The sequence below is a fragment of the Oncorhynchus masou genome, chromosome 21 (genome assembly GCF_036934945.1).
Source record: "Oncorhynchus masou masou isolate Uvic2021 chromosome 21, UVic_Omas_1.1, whole genome shotgun sequence".
NCBI classification, from domain to species: domain Eukaryota; kingdom Metazoa; phylum Chordata; class Actinopteri; order Salmoniformes; family Salmonidae; genus Oncorhynchus; species Oncorhynchus masou.
In genome coordinates this window covers 44,479,945-44,498,779 of record NC_088232.1, presented here as the reverse complement: position 1 = coordinate 44,498,779, position 18,835 = coordinate 44,479,945, and the positions used below count along the sequence as shown (strand labels likewise).

Here is an 18,835-nt window from a genome sequence, read left to right as displayed (position 1 = left end):
GTTCTCAAGCATCTCCTTGGGGACCCTCAGCCGTTCCATGTATTTGATCTATTCTATTCTAGAGTTAGCACACCTGATTCAACTTGTCAACTAATCATCAAGCCCTTAATGAAATTAACCAGGTGAAATGTAAGGGGTCCCTGAGGAAATGTTTGAGAACCACTGATGTAAACTGCTGTATAGGGGACACCATGCCCACACATGCCATCCACATACCTGTTGTTTTTCACCTCAAGAAAAGGAGAGCCAACACCTTATAATTAGTGTAAACAAAGGCAGTGTGGATTGCATAGGCTACAGTGTAAATCACACATCGAATCTCATCTGACTGGTTTAGTCAATTGCTGATTAATTGTGAGATTAGAATGGAGCTGTGACATTACAGTAGCAAAATTGTTAATGTTGTAGATGGGTATGAAATGGCAAAAATAGGCCTAATAGAAATAACAGTATATAACATTTATTATAATAATTAATTTAGAACTTCACCAAATTCCCTATCGTAGCCTACGACAAACTTGCACTGAAGCAACGTGACAAAGTTCTAAACTTGCACTGAAATGATGAGCAACGTTGCAACTTTCAATGTAGCTGTTTGCTTTCTGCAGCAAGCATACAACAATGTAACCTAGTTGAGTTACTGTACGTCCATTGTGAGCTCCACTCAAACAAGCCCAAATTCAAGCTACTGTAAACAAGTGAGCTTTGTGGGGCGTGTGTCTAGAAAAACAGGGTTTGACCAATGAACGCTGACATCCTTACCACATGGTTATCTTGTTTACTACAAGACCTGAAAACCCGCTGAAAACAGATTAAAGAAAACCCGGACGTGTATTTCATTCCTTTTTAACAAAACTCGACACCTACAGCTATATTTTCACGCTAAAACTGTTTAACTGCCACTGATGTATCTATTCAGTTGATTCAAATATGTAAAGTAGACGGTTATTTACGTCCGAGTACCGTGTATGTATGGTATTTACTTGATAATGTTTTCGGAGAAGAAAAACTCCATTCCAATCCTGCCCCTTAACCCATACCGGGTTTGGATATAACCAGCATACAACCCTTTTTCAGGCAGGGAAAACAGCATTTCAAGTTACAGCCGGTTAAAGCGAGCTTTAAGGAAGCTGGTGTGTTGAATATTGGCAGAGGTAAGTGCACTGTACCCATTGAAACTTTGGAAGGGTTTTCTCAAGGAAACGTGCTGTTTGGGATGCATGCTTTTCAACATGTTAGTAGATTCCTTATGCAGCATATAAGGTTTGGGTTTTAAGTGCATATTTGTATTGTAAACATGAAGGGGAAAAACATGTTCTTAACGCTGCAAAATGCATTGAGGCTACTTTTTACATGACCATGTTTATCAACTGTGAAGTTGCAAATAATATTAGGACCCAGTCAATGCAGACGCTTGTTATTTGTGGGCTATCAGTAATTGTTCAATGAAGCAATCAATGCCTTACATTACATTTTTATTACAAAGCATGAGCTGCATAATATAGGCTGTAAACGTGATGTTTTGCATCCTAAAATATATTGTGTGCATAGATCCTTTGTGACAACCTTATAACTAATTTAGTTTAAAACAACATCCAACATTATCCTATTATTGGGAAACCAGTAAACATAAGAAACAAAATTATAAAATCAAACGAATTAAAAATTAATTATGCATTACACTAAATCATCTACATTAAGTGTCGTAGTGATAATTTTCCTGCAATGATGGTGTTTTCATGGTCTATTTTTGGTAAGCGAAATTGACAGTTTTGGTGCGGGCATGCGTTGTTATACTACTTTCTACCGATAAGGGGATGGACAGCTATGTCATAGACCCTCAAGTTCTAGAATGTTCTGAGAATGGCAGCTATTTTGGTCAGGGAGAAATCCAAACCAGTCTTCGAGTACCACAGTGAGTCATAATACCCATAACCTAGTGGTCAAACAGGGATATGGTTCCAATCGTTTTCCCACCATTCATATTTCCCATAGTGGATTTTAGAAACACTTAAAACAATGGCTGTGTTAGCTGTTAGCAAAGGTGTCAGCTAGAGATGAGGCGCAGGAGCTTGCAGGGATTTGTAGTTTTGCATGATGTCTATTTTGACCTAATTAGCATTTTTGAATCTGGGTAAATGCAGTCAAATATTTGTCACCTTGTCCGAGAGAGATTTACATGGTTATCAAAACAGCACGTATAGGGTAAGCCTATACGAAATACAGTCCTTATTTTATGTGTTTCTAAAATCTCCTATGGGAAAAAATAATGGTGGGAAAATGATTAGAACCACTTCCCTGTTTGACCACCAGGTTTTATGGGTATTATGACACCTCCACTGTGGTGCTATATAGGAATGAATGGCAGAAGAGGCATAGGTGATGCATTTCTTGCTTTTACTTATGGAGGAGAATAAAAGGCATGTGTGTAAAATACATTGCATTCGGGAAGTATTCAGACCCCTTGACTTTTTCCACATTTTGTTACGTTACAGCCTTATTCTAAAATAACTTTTTATTTATTTTAATCCATCTACACACAATACCCTGTCATTACAAACCCAAAATAGATATTTAGAAATGTCAACAACAAAACAATACGTCTTATTTACATAAGTATTCAGACCCTTTGTTATGAGACTCAAAATTGAGCTCAAGTGCATCCTGTTTCCATTGGTCATCCACGATGTTTCTACAACTTCATTGGAGTCCACCTGTGGTAAATTCAATTGATTGGACATGATTTGGAAAGGCACACACGTGTCTATATAAGGTCCCACAGTTGACAGTGCACGTCAGAGAAAAACCAAGCCATGAGGTTGAAGGAATTGTCCGTAGAGCTCCGAGACAGGATTATGTTGAGGCACAGATCTGGGGAAGGGTACCCAAAACATTCTGCAGGATTGAAGGTCCCCAAGAACACAGCGGCCTCCATCAGTCTTAAATGGAGAAAGTTTGAACCACCAAGACTTTTCCTAGAGCTGGCCGCCCGGCCAAACTGAGCAATCGTGGGAGAAAGGCCTTTGTCAGGGTGGTGACAAGGAACCCAATTGTCACTCTGATAGAGCTTCAGAGTTCCTCTGGAGATGGAGAACCTTCCAGAAGGACAACCATCTCTGCAGCACTCCACCAATCAGGTCTTTATGGTAGAGTGGCCTGACGGAAGCCACTCCTCAGTAAAAGGCACACGACAGCCCGCTTAGAGTTTGCCAAAAGGCCCCTAAAGGAATTTGACCATGAGAAACAAGATTCTCTGGTCTGATGAAACCAAGCGTGAACTCTTTGGCCTGAATGCCAAGCTTCACATCTGGAGGAAACCTGGCACCATCCCAAGGGTGAAGCATGGTGGTATCAGCATCGTGCTGTGGGGATGTTTTTCAGAGGCAGGGACTGGGAGATGAGTCGGATCGAAGAAAAGGTGAACAGAGCAAAGTATGGAGATATTTGATGAACCTGCGCCAGAGCACTCAGGACCTCAGACTGGTGCGACGGTTCACCTTCCAACAGGACAATGACCCTAAGCAAACAGCCAAGACAACGCAGGAGTGGCTTTGGCACAAATCTCTGAATGTTCTTGAGTGGTCCAGCCTGAACTTGAACCCAATCAAACATCTGCAGAGACCTGTAAATAGTTGTGCAGCAATCCAGTTGCAGAGGGAGGTGTTTAGTCCCAGGGTCCTTAGCTTAGTGATGAGCTTTGTGGGCAGGATGGTGTTACACTAAGCTGTAGTCAATGAACAGCATTCTCACATAGGTGTTCCTTTTGTCCAGGTGGGAAATGGCGGTATGGAGTGCGATTGAGGTTGCATCATCTGTTGGGGCGGTATGTGAGTTTGTGAGTCTAGTGTTTCCGGGATGACGGTGTTGATGTGAGCCAAGACCAGCCTTTTAAAGCACTTCATAGCTACAGACGTGAGTGCTACTGGGTAGTTGTCATTTAGGAAGGTTACCTTCGCTTTCTTGGGCACAGGGACTATGGTGGTCTGCTTGAAACGTGTGGGTATTACAGACTCGGCCGGGGAGAGGTTGACAATGTCAGTGAAGTCACTTGCCAGGTGGTCCGCGCATGCTTTGAGTAAACATCCTGATAATCCATCTGGCCCCGCCTTGTGAATGTCGGCTACGGAGAGTGTGATCCCACAGTCACCCAGAACAGCTTTTGCTCTCATGCATGATTCAGTGTTGCTTGCCTCGAAGCGAGCATTAAAGGCATTTAGCCCATCTGGTAGGCTCGAGGCTGGGATTCTCTTTGTAGTCTGTAATAGTTTGCAAGCCCTACCATATCCGTCAGCGCCGGTGTAGTAGGATTCATTCTTAGTCCTATATTGACGCTTTTCCTGTTTGATGGTTCATCTGAATTGCATTCAGTTGTGAAACTGACGAGGTATCCCCTTTCCCCTGTATTCCTGGTATAGAGTTCCAGTGCCACCTGTGACTATTGCCCATTGTATGCCTCTACGTACAGCAGCGAGCTACTGTTACAGAGGGCCAATGTTGTGAAATCAAAGGAAATTCTGTTACCATCAGGTTGGTTCATCATTACACCAGTGAGTCAAACATTACTGGAATCAAGGAGGGGATGGAGAGAACCTTACCTCCCCCTTCTCTCTTTCATACTCAGCCTTTGGCTTCTCTGGTGGCATTGTTGTTGCTTATGCACACACACACACACTTCTTCCCTTCTCTCTTTGATGTGTTTTTAATCGGTATTACAGGATATGATGGACCGTGAATACTCAACAGAGCAAATCTGGTCCACCCTAAATCTTTCCCAACTGTAAATTGTTCTTCTATATTTTCTAGAAGGGGTGACTCACTGTGTCTTGCTCTCTGGTTTCCAGAATTGCATCAGTTATCGTGATGACGTCCTTATACTGATGCCCATCGGAATGTTTCTATTGACTACGGGAGAACGGCAGGGGGATTGATGCTAGAATGAGTTCATGGGATTAGAGGTAGAATCATTTTGCAGAAGAAGAGTTAATTCATTATTGGGAGAATGTTTTTGGAGAATCCCTTACCTCAAATTATTGGAGACTATTATTGAAGCCCTGTCTCTATCGCATTTCCTGTGCAGAGTAAATACAAAGCATTTTGTCATAATCATTTATTTTTGAACATGTAACTTGGAACAACTTTAACAAATGAAGAGTCATTAGTAGGGCACTCTTTTGGAATTAATATATTTCTGGTTTGAAGATTCTATTCACAGGCTACTGTTGTGTAATGGTAATAGTATCTTAAGTCAGGCCTACACATTCCATTGGGATGTTGAATGTCAGCTAACTTTAGCTCTGTGTGTAGGAGGTTTAACCAGCAATGAGCTCTCTAAAGGTCAAGGCAAACCTTGTGGCTCAGGTGGTAGAGCATGGCCCTCAGGTGGTAGAGCATGGCCCTCAGGTGGTAGAGCATGGCCCTCAGGTGGTAGAGCATGGCCCTCAGGTGGTAGAGCATGGCCCTCAGGTGGTAGAGCATGGCCCTCAGGTGGTAGAGCATTGCCCGCAGGTGGTAGAGCATGGCCCGCAGGTGGTAGAGCATGGCCCGCAGGTGGTAGAGCATGGCGCTTGCAATGCCAGGGTTGTGGGGGTTTTTCCCACAGGGGACAAGTATGAATAAGTTCAAATGTATGCACTCACTACTGTACGTTTCTCTGGATAGGAGCATCTGGTAAAATGTCTCAAGTGTCCGAAATAGAGAAGGACTCCAAAATAGGTCATGGGTAAATATTTGTGTTGTAACTCTATCTGCGGAAGCCAGCTGATCCCAAGCCACCACACACCATAGTATATAGTTGGATGGTGTAGAAAGAAGTCACCTCCTACCCACTGATTTGGTGTCAGATGTGTTTTTATCTAATAGGGTTGGGGAATATGGTCATCTGATGCAATTTCAACCAAGAGCGTTTAGGTGGGGAGGGGGTAGATTTTGATCTAAGATAGGTGTTCATTCATGTGCTGATGATGACCAATTATGTAATTGATTAGCTTTCAGGAGTGCCCTCCCCACACTCTTAATCAACCATCAACATTCATGGCAGAATGGCTGAGCTGTCATCCACACATGCATCTGTATGGATATGACTCTGTCAATAAAGTTAACTTTATAGAGCTTCAAAACATGAAATACAATCGTAAAGTGAGCACACCTATTTTATTTTTTTCTGTAATGTGTTGAAAGCAGATGGTCAATTTCTCAATCCTCATTGCCCCTGCAATGGCATTTGACTGTAAAAGAGATTAAGTGTAACATGCGCACTTCTAAGATCTTTTAAAATGGATACCAATGACAACCAGAGAGACACAGCATGATTTCTGAGGCAGGATCAGTACTCTCCTACTACAGTAACTAAACCCAAACTCTACTCCTGTTTCGTCTGTCTGTCTCTGTCTGTGTTCCCAATAGATCTTCTGAGTCTACAGACAGTGTTACTGCCAACCATGTTACCTAAGAGTCGTCTGGGGAAGCGTTCCCCATTAGGGGCGTTGGTGTGTACCTCCTGCCCCTCCATGGAGAGCACACTGGAGACAGGGGGTCATGGGGACCCCGAGGGGGGTGTGGGGGGCCCAACCATGGGATCACCAGGGCCACAGCATCTCAGCAGGTTCAACAACAAACTACTTCCAGGACAGAAGGTGAGGGAGACATTCTTATGTTACATGTCATGCTTGAGAGAACACCGACAATCTCTGTCACTCTCTAATTCAAATTCAGATTGTTTTAATTAATTATCTCTTTCCTCAAAGTATCGCTGTCTGTCTTTTTATATCGGTCTCTCTTACGCTCCCCCTATCTTTGCACTAACCCTGACTTGTTCTTTTTGACTTGTCATTGTACATCTCTCTCTGAATCGTTGTACATCTCTATCACACTCTCTCTTGCTCTTTCTTGCTCTCTCTCAATTCAAAGGGGCTTTATTGGCATGGGAAATATGTTTACATTGCCAATGCAAGTAAAATAAACAAAAGTGAGAGGATCATTTAACAACGTCAACAAAAAACTATTAGAAATTAACAGTAAACATTGATTGCCGTCTTCTCATGGCAACGGGCCACATCTTGCTGCTATGATTTGCACATTGTGGTATTTTGCCAAACCGATATGGGAGCTTATCAATGTTGGATTTTGTTATAGTGTGGACACTATACAAATAATTCCTACTGAATATGTGGTGTACTTAACTGCAATATAGTATTGACTATTCATGGGAGCATTGTTATTATGGACATGTGTTGACTGTGACCTTTACCCAGAGTCAGTACATTATTAATGTGACATTGCCTCATGTTGAGTTGGGTATATCACTCCTGATTTCTACATGGCCGTTCCTCTTTATTTTGGAGTTTGCAAGTAAAGACAATGAACCTTGAAACGCTTGTGGATATTCCTTGTCAAGTTCTCATTCTTTATGGGTCTGTGTGATCTGAGGGAAATATGTGTCTGTGGTCATACAGGTTAGGAAGTGCAGCTCAGTTTCCACCAATTTTGTTGACAATGGGCACATATCCTGTCTTCTCTTGAGAGCCAGGTCTGCCTATAACGACCTCTCAATAGCAAGGCTATGCTCGCTGAGTCTGTACGTAGTCAAGGATTTTGGGTCAGTCACAGGGGTCAGGTATTCTGCCACTGTACTCCTCTGTTTAGGACTCTCTCTGTCTCTCTCCCTCCATCCATATCACTCCCTCCTATTTCCTCCCTCAATTACACCTCTGTCGTTAACCTCTCCCTCTCTCTTTAGGTGTATGTGTTGTGTGGAGGGCGTGAGTGCACAGGGATAGTGGAGCAACACAACCATGTGGATAATGAGGTGGCCGTCCTACTGCCTGTCCTGGGACAGCATGTCCTGAGGAAACTAGAGGACGTATGGACCTGCCCCACCGTACCGCCTCCACCTTCTACTACGACACAAGGCACAGGCAGACCACACCAAATGTCCTCCTGCATCGACGTGCCCAGGAGGTTAGTGTAGTGTGGATGTCATTTGTGTGTTAACTGGAGCAGGGTATGCATTCCCCTGTCATTGTGTGTGTCTCTCTCTATATACCTTATCGTTCTCCCTGCTACAGGAGTGCGGAGACTATGGATGAGATGATGGCAGCCCTGGTTCTGACCAGCCTGTCCTGCAGCCCTCTGGTCCCGAGCCCTCCTCAGAAAGACACAGTCATAGGTAAATCATTGACAGAATAATTGATTGAGTGATAAGCTCAATCAATCCAGTTCTCTCCCAGTTTTTGTCAACCATTGCAGCACTAGTAAGGGGTGTGTGTGTGTGTGTGTGTGTGTGTGTGTGTCTCTCAGTTGGTAGAGCATATTGCTTGCAACGCCACGATTGCAGGTTCGATTCCCATAGGGTTCCAGTACGAAAATGTATGCACTGTAAGTGACTTCTGGATAAGTTACTAATGTGTGTATGTGTACAGCAGGTTCTGCTGGTATGGAGTGTGGAGGCGGGGAACTCTCAGACAGCGGAAGTAGTGGCTACTGGAGCTGTGACCATGGCTACGGAAGCCCGGCTCCCTCTCCACCAATCACAGAAACAGAGGGTCACAGCCTGTCCATGCCCCCTGATGAGGGATTGGACATGGAGCAGGTGCTGTTTGATGAGCCAGCACCACGGAAACGCAGGGTGAGTTGGGTAGTGACAGGGACAGACTTGCTAAAATTGACCAATGTGGCCAGTAAATTCTGTCACATATCAGCTACTTGTTCTTGATTTAATGTTCCATCAGCCTTGCTTACCTGTGAACTTGTTTCCTCTCAGAACTCAGTGAAGGTGGCCTACAGGTGTCTGTGGCCAAACTGTGGGAAGATTCTGAAGTCTGTCGTTGGGATTAAACGTCACATCCGTACCCTGCACCTGGGGTAAGTGTCTAGGGATGAGACTGATCTTTGGTGCAAAAATGGCGGCCGTTGACATTATAAAGTCTTAACTTTTATTATCAGATGATGTGACAGCGCTTCTACTAGCAGTAATAGTGGCACAAGAAAACAACTGTTGCATTAATCTATGTACTGTATATCCACGTGTTTTCCCTCAGCCAAGTCAGTGAGCATGAGCGTTGCTCCTGCAGCGAGGAGGACTTCTACTACACAGAGATCCATCAGCGGGAGCCGCGGCCTCTCACCCGACCTCTAGGGGTCTCCACCCCCAGCACCCCATGGCCGGCCTGCACCTCCACCTCCAGCCCCTCTCCCGCTGGCGTAGGACCAGGAGCTGGAGGAGACTCCCCCACAGAAGTGAGCCCCCAGCTCAGCCAGTCTGCCCCCTCCACCCCAGACTTCTTCTGGCAGGTCCACTCTGAGCACTCCTACCAGGTAAGCACTAGGACAACTGCCCTCCCTGCTATTCATGTCCAAGTTATCTCTGTTCTGCACACCGGGAATGAAAAGTGGAAAACAAATGTGTTTCTTGAGTTAAATATATAACAAGCAAGCTATGAGCACCTATTGCAAACTCTGTTTTTGTATGTGGTTATATAGCCTGTTTCATATTTTACAATCAATGATCCTACATGATCACAATCATTAATCAAACACTTTATTTATCTCTGTAGGTTCCAGTCCAGGTGGTGGCTCCACCTGTCTCGGTCTCCTCCTGCCATTGTACCACACCTACCTCAACCCTCCACCCAAGACAGGTAAACTTGCCTGAAGCACTGGGTGGGTAGAGTTTGCACTTTAGGACTGAAGGAATGGTCTCGAATGTGCAAACCCCTCCGATCCCACACCCTGGCTGAGCTAAATCCAATGTGCAAACCCCGCCGATCCCACACCCTGGCTGAGCTAAATCCAATGTGCAAACCCCTCCGATCCCACACCCTGGCTGAGCTAAATCCAATGTGCAAACCCCTCCGATCCCACACCCTGGCTGAGCTAAATCCAATGTGCAAACCCCTCCGATCCCACAACCTGGCTGAGCTAAATCCAATGTGCAAACCCTCCGATCCCACACCCTGGCTGAGCTAAATCCAATGTGCAAACCCCTCCGATCCCACACCCTGGCTGAGCTAAATCCAATGTGCAAACCCCTCCGATCCCACACCCTGGCTGAGCTAAATCCAATGTGCAAACCCCTCCGATCCCACACCCTGGCTGAGCTAAATCCAATGTGCAAACCCCTCCGATCCCACACCCTGGCTGAGCTAAATCCAATGTGCAAACCCCTCTGATCCCACACCCTGGCTGAGCTAAATCCAATGTGCAAACCCCTCCGATCCCACACCCTGGCTGAGCTAAATCCAATGTGCAAACCCCTCCGATCCCACAGCCCGGCTGAGCTAAATCCAATGTGCAAACCCCTCCGATCCCACACCCTGGCTGAGCTAAATCGAATGTGCAAACCCCTCCGATCCCACACCCTGGCTGAGCTAAATCCAATGTGCAAACCCCTCCGATCCCACAGCCTGGCTGAGCTAAATCCAATGTGCAAACCCCTCCGATCCCACAGCCTGGCTGAGCTAAATCCAATGTGCAAACCCCTCCGATCCCACAGCCTGGCTGAGCTAAATCCAATGTGCAAACCCCTCCGATCCCACACCCTGGCTGAGCTAAATCGAATGTGCAAACCCCGCCGATCCCACACCCTGGCTGAGCTAAATCCAATGTGCAAACCCCGCCGATCCCACACCCTGGCTGAGCTAAATCCAATGTGCAAACCCCTCCGATCCCACAACCTGGCTGAGCTAAATCCAATGTGCAAACCCCTCCGATCCCACACCCTGGCTGAGCTAAATCCAATGTGCAAACCCCTCCGATCCCACAGCCCGGCTGAGCTAAATCCAATGTGCAAACCCCTCCGATCCCACACCCTGGCTGAGCTAAATCCAATGTGCAAACCCCTCCGATCCCACACCCTGGCTGAGCTAAATCCAATGTGCAAACCCCGCCGATCCCACACCCTGGCTGAGCTAAATCGAATGCGCCTAGAGAAAAGTGTTGGTAAAGGAGCAGGACAACAGACTACACCAATGAAATGACAATCAACACAACCCTGACTCCTGGGGCTCTTGGACTCAACCGTCACTGCAGAATCCAATAGGAGAATCTCAAGGGAAATTCCCTGTAGATAATTGATTTCTAAACACTCAGTTAAGAATCTACTGTACAACTGCTGTTCATTCTCTATGTCCAGGTATATGCTATTGTCGCTGGTAGAATTCAACATATTTTTCCCCTTTAAACACAGAATTGTCCATATATCCAAGCGTTTTGACATATTTGCTTTTAAAAGTGGAATATTTGCAGAAACATTTCCTATACAGAGCCTTTGCCAGTATGTGTTTGGAGAATTGAATTCAGTCCATCAGGGAAAAATAACATTTGTTTTCTAGGATAGATTTAGTGCCCTGTCTCCAGAGCTGCTCTATACTGCCAATAGTGTCATGGATATTTACCAGCTAATCCCCTGTTGATTTGATCAGATTTTCTTTCCATTGCTGAACTGGCTGCCTTTGTCTCCACTGGCCCATAGTCTCGTTAGCTGGTGCTACAACACTGCCACCTATCGATATGTAGTAGAAACTGCAGGTAATTTATTTGTAACTACACGTGGACACTGGCGTGATCAAGCCACTGCAGTAGTCTGCAGCAGTACACACAAAGAGAAATCAACGCTGATGCCGTTTCAGCAGTTAACATGCATCATTCAGTTTCCTGTAATCTAAATACGCATGAATGCTAAAATAGTGGATGACGATTGTCCTTACTTTCACCAGTGTTGTTTTGCTGGACCTTGCAGTATTGTGAGCGATGGCAACATCAAATGCAGTATGTTGTCATTTATTATGCATTGAACCAGATTGATCTACACCGCTCAGTTCCCATCTGTAGTATTATTGATATTTACAGATTTTTTATATATTTTCCTTTAGGGTTGTATGTTGAGCTGAGAAATTTATGTTCAATTCAGTTGTGGGTTATTTGTATAAAATTAGTTAGTAGTCTCTAACCAATTACCAAAAACTGAGTTTACACTTATTTATAGTGGCTGTCCTTGTCTCCTCTCATCTGTAGTTCCTTTCCCATCAGTGGAGGTAAAGGAGAGGAGACGTGGAAAAGAATCCTTTTTGAAAGGACATTATGCTCTTCATCACCCATAACAAAGGCAGTCATAATATGTATGTTCTGTTGTTTTTCTATGCACTGCTTCTCACCTGTTTCCCCCTCTGTCCACCAGGGTGCGCCGTTCCGTGTGAGGTCAGTCAGTGTGGGAGAACAGTGGCTGCAGCAGCAGAGTTCCCCCATCAGAACACACCCTGTCAGCACCTCTCCCCAACGCAGCCACTGGTCCGCAAGGTGAGATATTTATACTATTACTAATGTATCACTATTGACAACATTTGAATGCCTCATATCTGCCTCAGTCAATCTGAGTCTACAGTAATTTCCCTTCTCGCCGATCTGATTTTTCTGTCTTCCCTCACTCTTATCTATGCATCTCCTTACTTATGACTCTCTCTCCATTTCCGTTCATTACATTTACTGTAAATTGACTTCCCCTCCCCCCTCTCTTTCCCTCCCTACTCTTCTCTCTAGGAGAATCCGTGGCGAGGCGAAGAAGTGCCGTAAGGTGTACGGCATCGAGCACCGGGACCAGTGGTGCACTGCCTGTCGCTGGAAGAAAGCCTGCCAGCGCTTCCTCGACTGAACCCCTCACAGAAGAGAGGGATGAAGAGCGAGAGAAAGAAAGACAGAGCTGTCACCTCTTCAAGAGAAGACTGAGGAAAGATCTGTGGTTCAACCAGTGGAGCACCATGTATGTTGATGTTTATTTCTTTCTTTAAAAAAAATGTTTTTTTTGTACTTTTTACCACTTTACTAAAAGTTTTATGTATTTTGTTCATGTCTTTGACAACTTCGGGTTCTTGTGCGTTGGTGCTCATGGTGAACTCTGCGTGGGGCATGCAGCTAAATTACCTTTGACTGGTAACCTATGACCTTTACCAGAAGCATAGTTTTGCATCTCAGTTCCCCTGTCTTCCTGCCCAGGGAGGGGCTATAAAGGAAGTGGAACGTGTGATCCTCTCTTCCAAATCTTTGGCTATAACTTATAAACAGCAGCTCTTCTATACCCAGCAGCTATATAGGGGATGTCTATAGATCTATGACATCATGCCGTCCATAACTTGGCTTGGAAACAAGGCTTTTGCTGCCGGTTGCTGATTGTGGGCCTGAGCCAGACAGGCGCTGAGCAGAACATCTGATCTGTAAATTAACCTAACTTCCAAACGCCTGGGCAAGAACAGATCCGTATGATACAAAGGTTAACCGATCCATCAGGCTTTGGCTTCCTGTCTGTGCATGCAGTGGAGAATGATGACGAGGAGAAGAACGTAAAGTGATACTAGGAGGGAGCTAGCCCTATGTGACAGAGGTGAAGCCTCACTAAATACTTAGGTCCTGTAAATAGAATGCTTGTTACCATGTCGGAGAAGAGCGTTGCAGTCAACTTGCTCATTTATTTGTTAAAAAGTATTGAGTTTCATTTATACCAGCTCTTGTCAATTGCATATAGTGCACGGATTGGTTGAGAGAATCCCCCTTGACCTATAGGATTCCAACTGCTCATGATCTACCAAGCGTCGGTAACCAGGAAGTTGTGTCCTAAACATTGAGAATGGATTGGAGGAGAAGTAAAATGCAGATTTGGGAGTCATTAGCCCAACCTGTCTAATGTCATAAGCCATTTATTCCTGCAAATGTGTATGTAGATTTTTTTTTTATGTATTTGGCTTTTTTAAGGGAACAAAAACATGTTTTTTGGCGATGTCGAATATGTTAATTTGTATTGTTTCGTTATATAATCCAGCAATGTTGTCTATATTTTGCAACTTGTCGTTTTTCTAAGGTGTGTTAAATACAATGTTCCGCCAAGAATTGCCATGTTGTGGGATATAGGAATGAATTCACATACTTTAGACCAATCAGATGTCATACACATTGATTTTCACTTCTCTGAGCATGATGCAACCAACTGTTAAAGTTAAGGACCCAGTATCTCATCCTTGTTGTTAGCAGCTACGGTAGCTATCCTTTCTGGTATGCCTTAAAGTCTTCTTAGTTACACCAGAAATAGTCTATAATATAGCCTCGTAATAGGCTTTGGTTATGCTACCTGATATCATTTCAGAGCACTAAGTCTATAATTAAAGAGATACTATGACAGAATAGGACATGACATGAAAGTATTGGTTCCCTTTAAAACATGGAGGTCATTGGCAGCTTTTGTCTCTTACTCACATCGTTGTAATAAAATGAGCCATTTTGTATAAATATATTTAGTCAGGAATCAATCTCCATACATTTGCCATATGCTTGGATATCCAACACTCCAGCACCAGCCTCAGTACTGATGAAACACTAACTGAATTATGTTATCGAGGTTCCAGGTTTGATGTGGAATGTACCACGTGGTGCCAATAATAAGAACTAAAATATGGTGCCAAGATTTGAGTCAAACATTTACATGGCGAAGGGTTTATCTAGAATATGCTGCATTGTGGCCCTAAAGCCTTGTCACTCTGCCACTTATTGTAAATTAACTTGCATAAACAGATGTTTCATATGTTAAAACCCAGAATGCTTGTTTATTGAAACTCATGTTTCCTTGCAGTAAGCCAATGAATCCACAGAAGCAATTTTTTTTAAATATATTGTGTTAACTATACTTAACTGCCAAAATAATGGAAACACTTGAGTAAATTTGTTTTGGCTACCATGACTAGAAGAGATCTCAGTGACGTTGAAAGAGGAGTCTTTAAAGGTGCATAAAGGGTTTAAAGTGTGTGTCTTTCAGTTACCAGATTTGAACCCAATTGAATAATTCTGGGAGATTCTAGAGCATCGCCTGAGACAGCGTTTTCCACCACCGTCAACAAAACACCAAATGATGGAATGGTGCCGCATCCCAGACACATGTAGAATCTATGTGAAGGTGTATTGACGCTGTTCTGGCGGCTTGTGCTGGTCCAACACCCTATAAAACACGGGTGTTTTCCTTTATTTTGGCAGTTACCTGTATGTATTGTACCTGGAGAAAAAAATGACCTCTGAATAAAGTAATTTTTTATTATGATGCACTATTTTTATATGGAATCTGGAATGTTTTGGTCTTTTTGATGTTGAAATATGCTTGATAAAGATTAACCCTGTCTCTCGTAGTCTTGTTTTTATTCTCCTTTTTCAAATCTTGGCCTCAAGTTAGATGTAAAGTTATACACCTTTCCATGTTGAGTTGTGAGCCTGCATTTATACAGATTTTATTTGATCAAGAGGACATTTATTGTTATTATACAAGACATTTGGTGTGGACATTTTTTGTTTAATAAATGGAGCATTGTGGAATTCATACAAGATGTCATTGTCTCGAACATTCTAGAACGCTGGAACAAAACACCTCAAGACACCGAATCATTTGCTGCATAACAAGCCACAAAACAAATAGTAAACTATCTTTATTGATATGTAAAATTTCTGCTATTTACAGGTTTTATACTGCACAACAAAATGGTTTCACGTAATAACTCAGACCACTCTTCATACTTTTAGTAGGGTCTCTATTCAATGTTTTGGTGGTGTTGGAGGTGGAACTACGTCAGAGATGCCAACTCCACAAGCGGCTCCTGACATTCATTCTAAAGCGGACATTGCCATTGGCTGTACGGAGGTAGAAATCCCATGCAGCCTTGGTTACAAGTTGGAACACTGGAATGTAAGAGTAACTAATTCTTTATAGCCTACACCAGGGACCATCTACTACATTCAGTTGTGGGCAGTTTTTTTTTCTTTTTTCTTGAGCAGATGGTCTGGGGGCCTGAACATAATTACAAATAATTTGAAGACTGCAAGAAGCCCAAACAGATATAACGTTTGACTAAAACAACGTTTCTTACATTTGTATATGATCACATCTATGTGTGGGAGTAGTTTGGAACAGATTTCCTCAATTTAAATCACTTGGAGCTGATTTGCTGCTGTTTTTTGTCTTTTATGTTAAATTATTTTATTTGAATTGTTGGGCCGCCAGTTGGGGAAGCATGGCCTACACTTTCTCTTACCTTCTAACACTCGTGGGGCGGGTGTGGCTTGGTGACAATGATGGCAAGAGCAGTTGCTCGCAGATTTGACAGCTCCGACGCAGTTCCACCTCCAACACCGTCAAAACATGCACTATGCAGATGTCTGCTGTCGCTGGGTAACACATGAACTGATTGATTAGACCTCGGCGACATCTGCGTCTGCTTCAAAAAACACAGGCCAAGGTTCATTCTCAAGTCAGAACATTAGTTTTGCCAACAGATCATTGGTACATGAGCATGGATATATCATTTAAGTCTTACACAGTAGTAACAGTTAATTGTGATGTTTTGCTCCAAATTATAGTAGCCAGGGTTGAAAAGTTCCAAGTTTGGAGAATAGTTCTGAAAGAGGTGAATAGGTTACAAGCCATCCACAAACCTAATGCTGAGATTGTGTTATAATATATATTATATAAGATAGTCATGAACATATTTTAGCCATTTTCAATTGGAAATCTGAAAGTCATTTTTGTGTTAGCCACTAGAGGGTAACCTAACAAAGAGAGTGCCATGCCCGGTCACCAAACAAGCTCCCTCTCATGTACTGTACTGGTTCAGGAAATCCATGGAAACTTCACTAGTAAGTCATTTAAATTCATGAAGTTTACACTGAATTAGCCTATGTAATAATAATAGCCATAATTGATGAAGGCAAACATGGTTTGAAAAGTTACATTACAGATGCAGTATAGACAGCAAAACAAATACAGTGTGTTCGTGTGTCTATAATATTAATCCAATGCGATTCTCTGATTAACCATTTAGCTATATACATGGTCTTTTTAATACTATTTTCTTAGCTTTTATTCATAATATGTTATTGTTATCAATGAGGAAATGCAGTATACAAGACTGAATCTATAATGCTCCAGTGTGGATTTTCATGAGGAGTTGTGTTCAGAACAGAAGTTTAATCATCACCTTGGTGACGGATTTGAATATGTAGGGCGGGGTTGGGGGTTGCTAGGTTACGACATGTGCGTCATTGCCAGGGATACAGTTGCCGTGTGCGTTGCTACACCTTGTTCTGTTGGGTGATGTCAGCGGAGACGCTGTTGTAGGACTTGCTAGCTCGGGTGCTCATGCCCAGGTATTGCTTCAAGAACTCACTGAACCGTTTCTGGTTGTTCCACTTGCGGGCAGATTTCCGGACGCCTATGAACCCGCCGTAGCGCTTCTGCAAGGGCCTCCCGGGGCCCATCAACTTCCTGTAGCCATGCCTTCCCTTCAGGAACCCCCCGAAGCGCTTCGACAGACTTATCCCCGCCGCTCCGTCCTGCTCTCTCTCCATCGCGTTATCCCCCTCTTCCTCGTCCCCCTCTTCCTCGTCCCTTTCCTGCATTTCCTGGGGCAGCTGGGAGTTGTAGACATCAGCGGTTAGCCGGCTCTCACTGCCCAACTCGTCTATGCCCAGAGCACGGACCACGTGGTCAAACCTCTGCAGGGCTACTGGGTACATCAGCCCCCCTTCCCCCTGTTCCTCTTCTTCCTCTGGCAGCATGGCCTCCACCTCCTTCTGGGCCCGCGTCAGCATGGCAGCGCCCCCTATGGGCAGGGAGGGTAACTGTGGGGAGGCTGAGGCCTTGCGGCACATGTCCCAAGTGAAGGAAGGGGACACGTTACCCTCACACTCCACCAGACACACCTGAGACGGGGAGGGAAACACAGAGCACATGGCCGTTAGAGAGCAGCTCTCCCACAGACTATCCACACTGACTCTATCCCCATCCACACTGACTTTATCCCCATCCACACTAACTCTATGCCCATCCACACTGACTCTATGCCCATCCACACTGACTCTATGCCCATCCACACTGACTCTATGCCCATCCACACTGACTCTATGCCCATCCACACTGACTCTATGCCCATCCACACTAACACTCAAACACCTTCACTGTCACTCACTCACACGCAAAAACCTCACTCACACACTCATTCCTCACACCACACACTTATACCCACACGCAGACACCCCTCACACCTACGCTGCTGCAATAATGATTATTGGTTTGATTTACTACTATCGTTATGCTACTGTTCATTGATTGCCATTTCCATTAGTATCTATCTTTTTATCTTGCTACTGGTCACTATTACTCCTGTTGACATACTATTAGTATATTACCAGAAGTATTTATTTATGCCTGCTACCAGTCACTTTTTAGCCCTGTTTACGTGTACACTCACCGGACAGTTTTTTAGGTACACCACCCTGTTCACGAAAATGGATCGCTCCTACAGACAGTGAGTCACGTGGCCGTGGCTTGTTATATAAAGCAGGCAGACAGGTATCGCATTCCGTTACTGTTTGATTGAACATTAGAATGGGCAAAACCAGTGACCTAAGTGACTGAGTGTGGTATGATCATTGATGCTAGGCACTCCGGATCCAGTATCTCAGAAATGGCCTCCTGGGCTTTTCATACACGACAGTGTTTAGGGTTTCCAGAGAATGATGCGACAAACAAATAACATCCAGTCAGCAGCTGTCCTGTGGGAGAAAACAGCTCGTTGATGAGAGAGGTCGAAGGAGAATGGCAAGAACCGTGCAACCTAACAGGCGGGCCACAAACAGACAAATAACGGTGCAGTACAACAGTGGTGTGCAGAACGGCATCTCGGAAACGCACAACTCCTCAAATCCTTGTCAGGGATGGGCTATTGTAGTAGACGACCACCCTGGGTTCCATTCCTATCAGTTGAAAACAAGACGAAGCTGCTCTAGTGGACATGTGATCACCAACACTGGATAATTG

The 18,835-nt window shown here is 44.1% G+C and overlaps 2 protein-coding genes across 8 annotated transcripts in view; one reads left to right on the top strand and one right to left on the bottom strand.

Annotated features, from left to right (window-relative positions):
- The first annotated feature begins 790 nt into the window (after positions 1-790).
- LOC135508403 (zinc finger protein 395-like) lies at positions 791-15,148 on the top strand. Of its 6 annotated transcripts, none has more exons than XM_064928560.1 (11): positions 791-1,154; positions 4,416-4,527; positions 6,403-6,632; positions 7,736-7,956; positions 8,064-8,164; positions 8,418-8,623; positions 8,759-8,859; positions 9,036-9,312; positions 9,552-9,635; positions 12,173-12,291; positions 12,532-15,148. In XM_064928560.1, exons 3-11 carry the CDS (start codon positions 6,438-6,440, stop codon positions 12,641-12,643), a joined length of 1,416 nt encoding a protein of 471 aa, XP_064784632.1. In that variant the 5' UTR covers positions 791-1,154; positions 4,416-4,527; positions 6,403-6,437; the 3' UTR covers positions 12,644-15,148. The 6 variants fall into 6 exon arrangements, with proteins under 6 accessions (XP_064784632.1, XP_064784637.1, XP_064784631.1 ...); XM_064928562.1 differs by lacking the exon at positions 791-1,154 and adding an exon at positions 2,297-3,912; XM_064928565.1 differs by lacking the exon at positions 4,416-4,527 and having other exon boundaries at positions 8,421-8,623.
- Positions 15,149-15,434: 286 nt separating this feature from the next.
- Positions 15,435-18,835, bottom strand: part of LOC135508404 (proenkephalin-A-like) — a 45,355-nt gene continuing 41,954 nt past the window's right edge. The window contains exons 3-4 of one of the 2 annotated variants that reach the window (XR_010450791.1): positions 16,995-17,718; positions 15,435-16,235 (exon numbers count right to left, since the gene is read on the bottom strand). Coding sequence is in view for 1 of the 2 variants with exons in the window: in XM_064928566.1 (XP_064784638.1) it covers positions 17,089-17,718 (630 nt within the window). In the remaining variant the exon portion in view is untranslated. Of the gene's footprint in view, positions 17,719-18,835 lie in introns of both variants that reach the window. The other variant, XM_064928566.1, reaches the window with a different exon arrangement.

Excerpts from the sequence above, each read along its gene's own strand:
- LOC135508403 (XM_064928559.1), top strand. The coding sequence starts at position 6,438 with ATGTTACCTAAGAGTCGTCTGGGGAAGCGTTCCCCATTAGGGGCGTTG. Across the intron at positions 7,957-8,063 it reads TGCATCGACGTGCCCAGGAG|GAGTGCGGAGACTATGGATG; the intron begins GTTAGTGTAGTG and ends TCCCTGCTACAG. Across the intron at positions 12,292-12,531 it reads CGCAGCCACTGGTCCGCAAG|GAGAATCCGTGGCGAGGCGA; the intron begins GTGAGATATTTA and ends TCTTCTCTCTAG.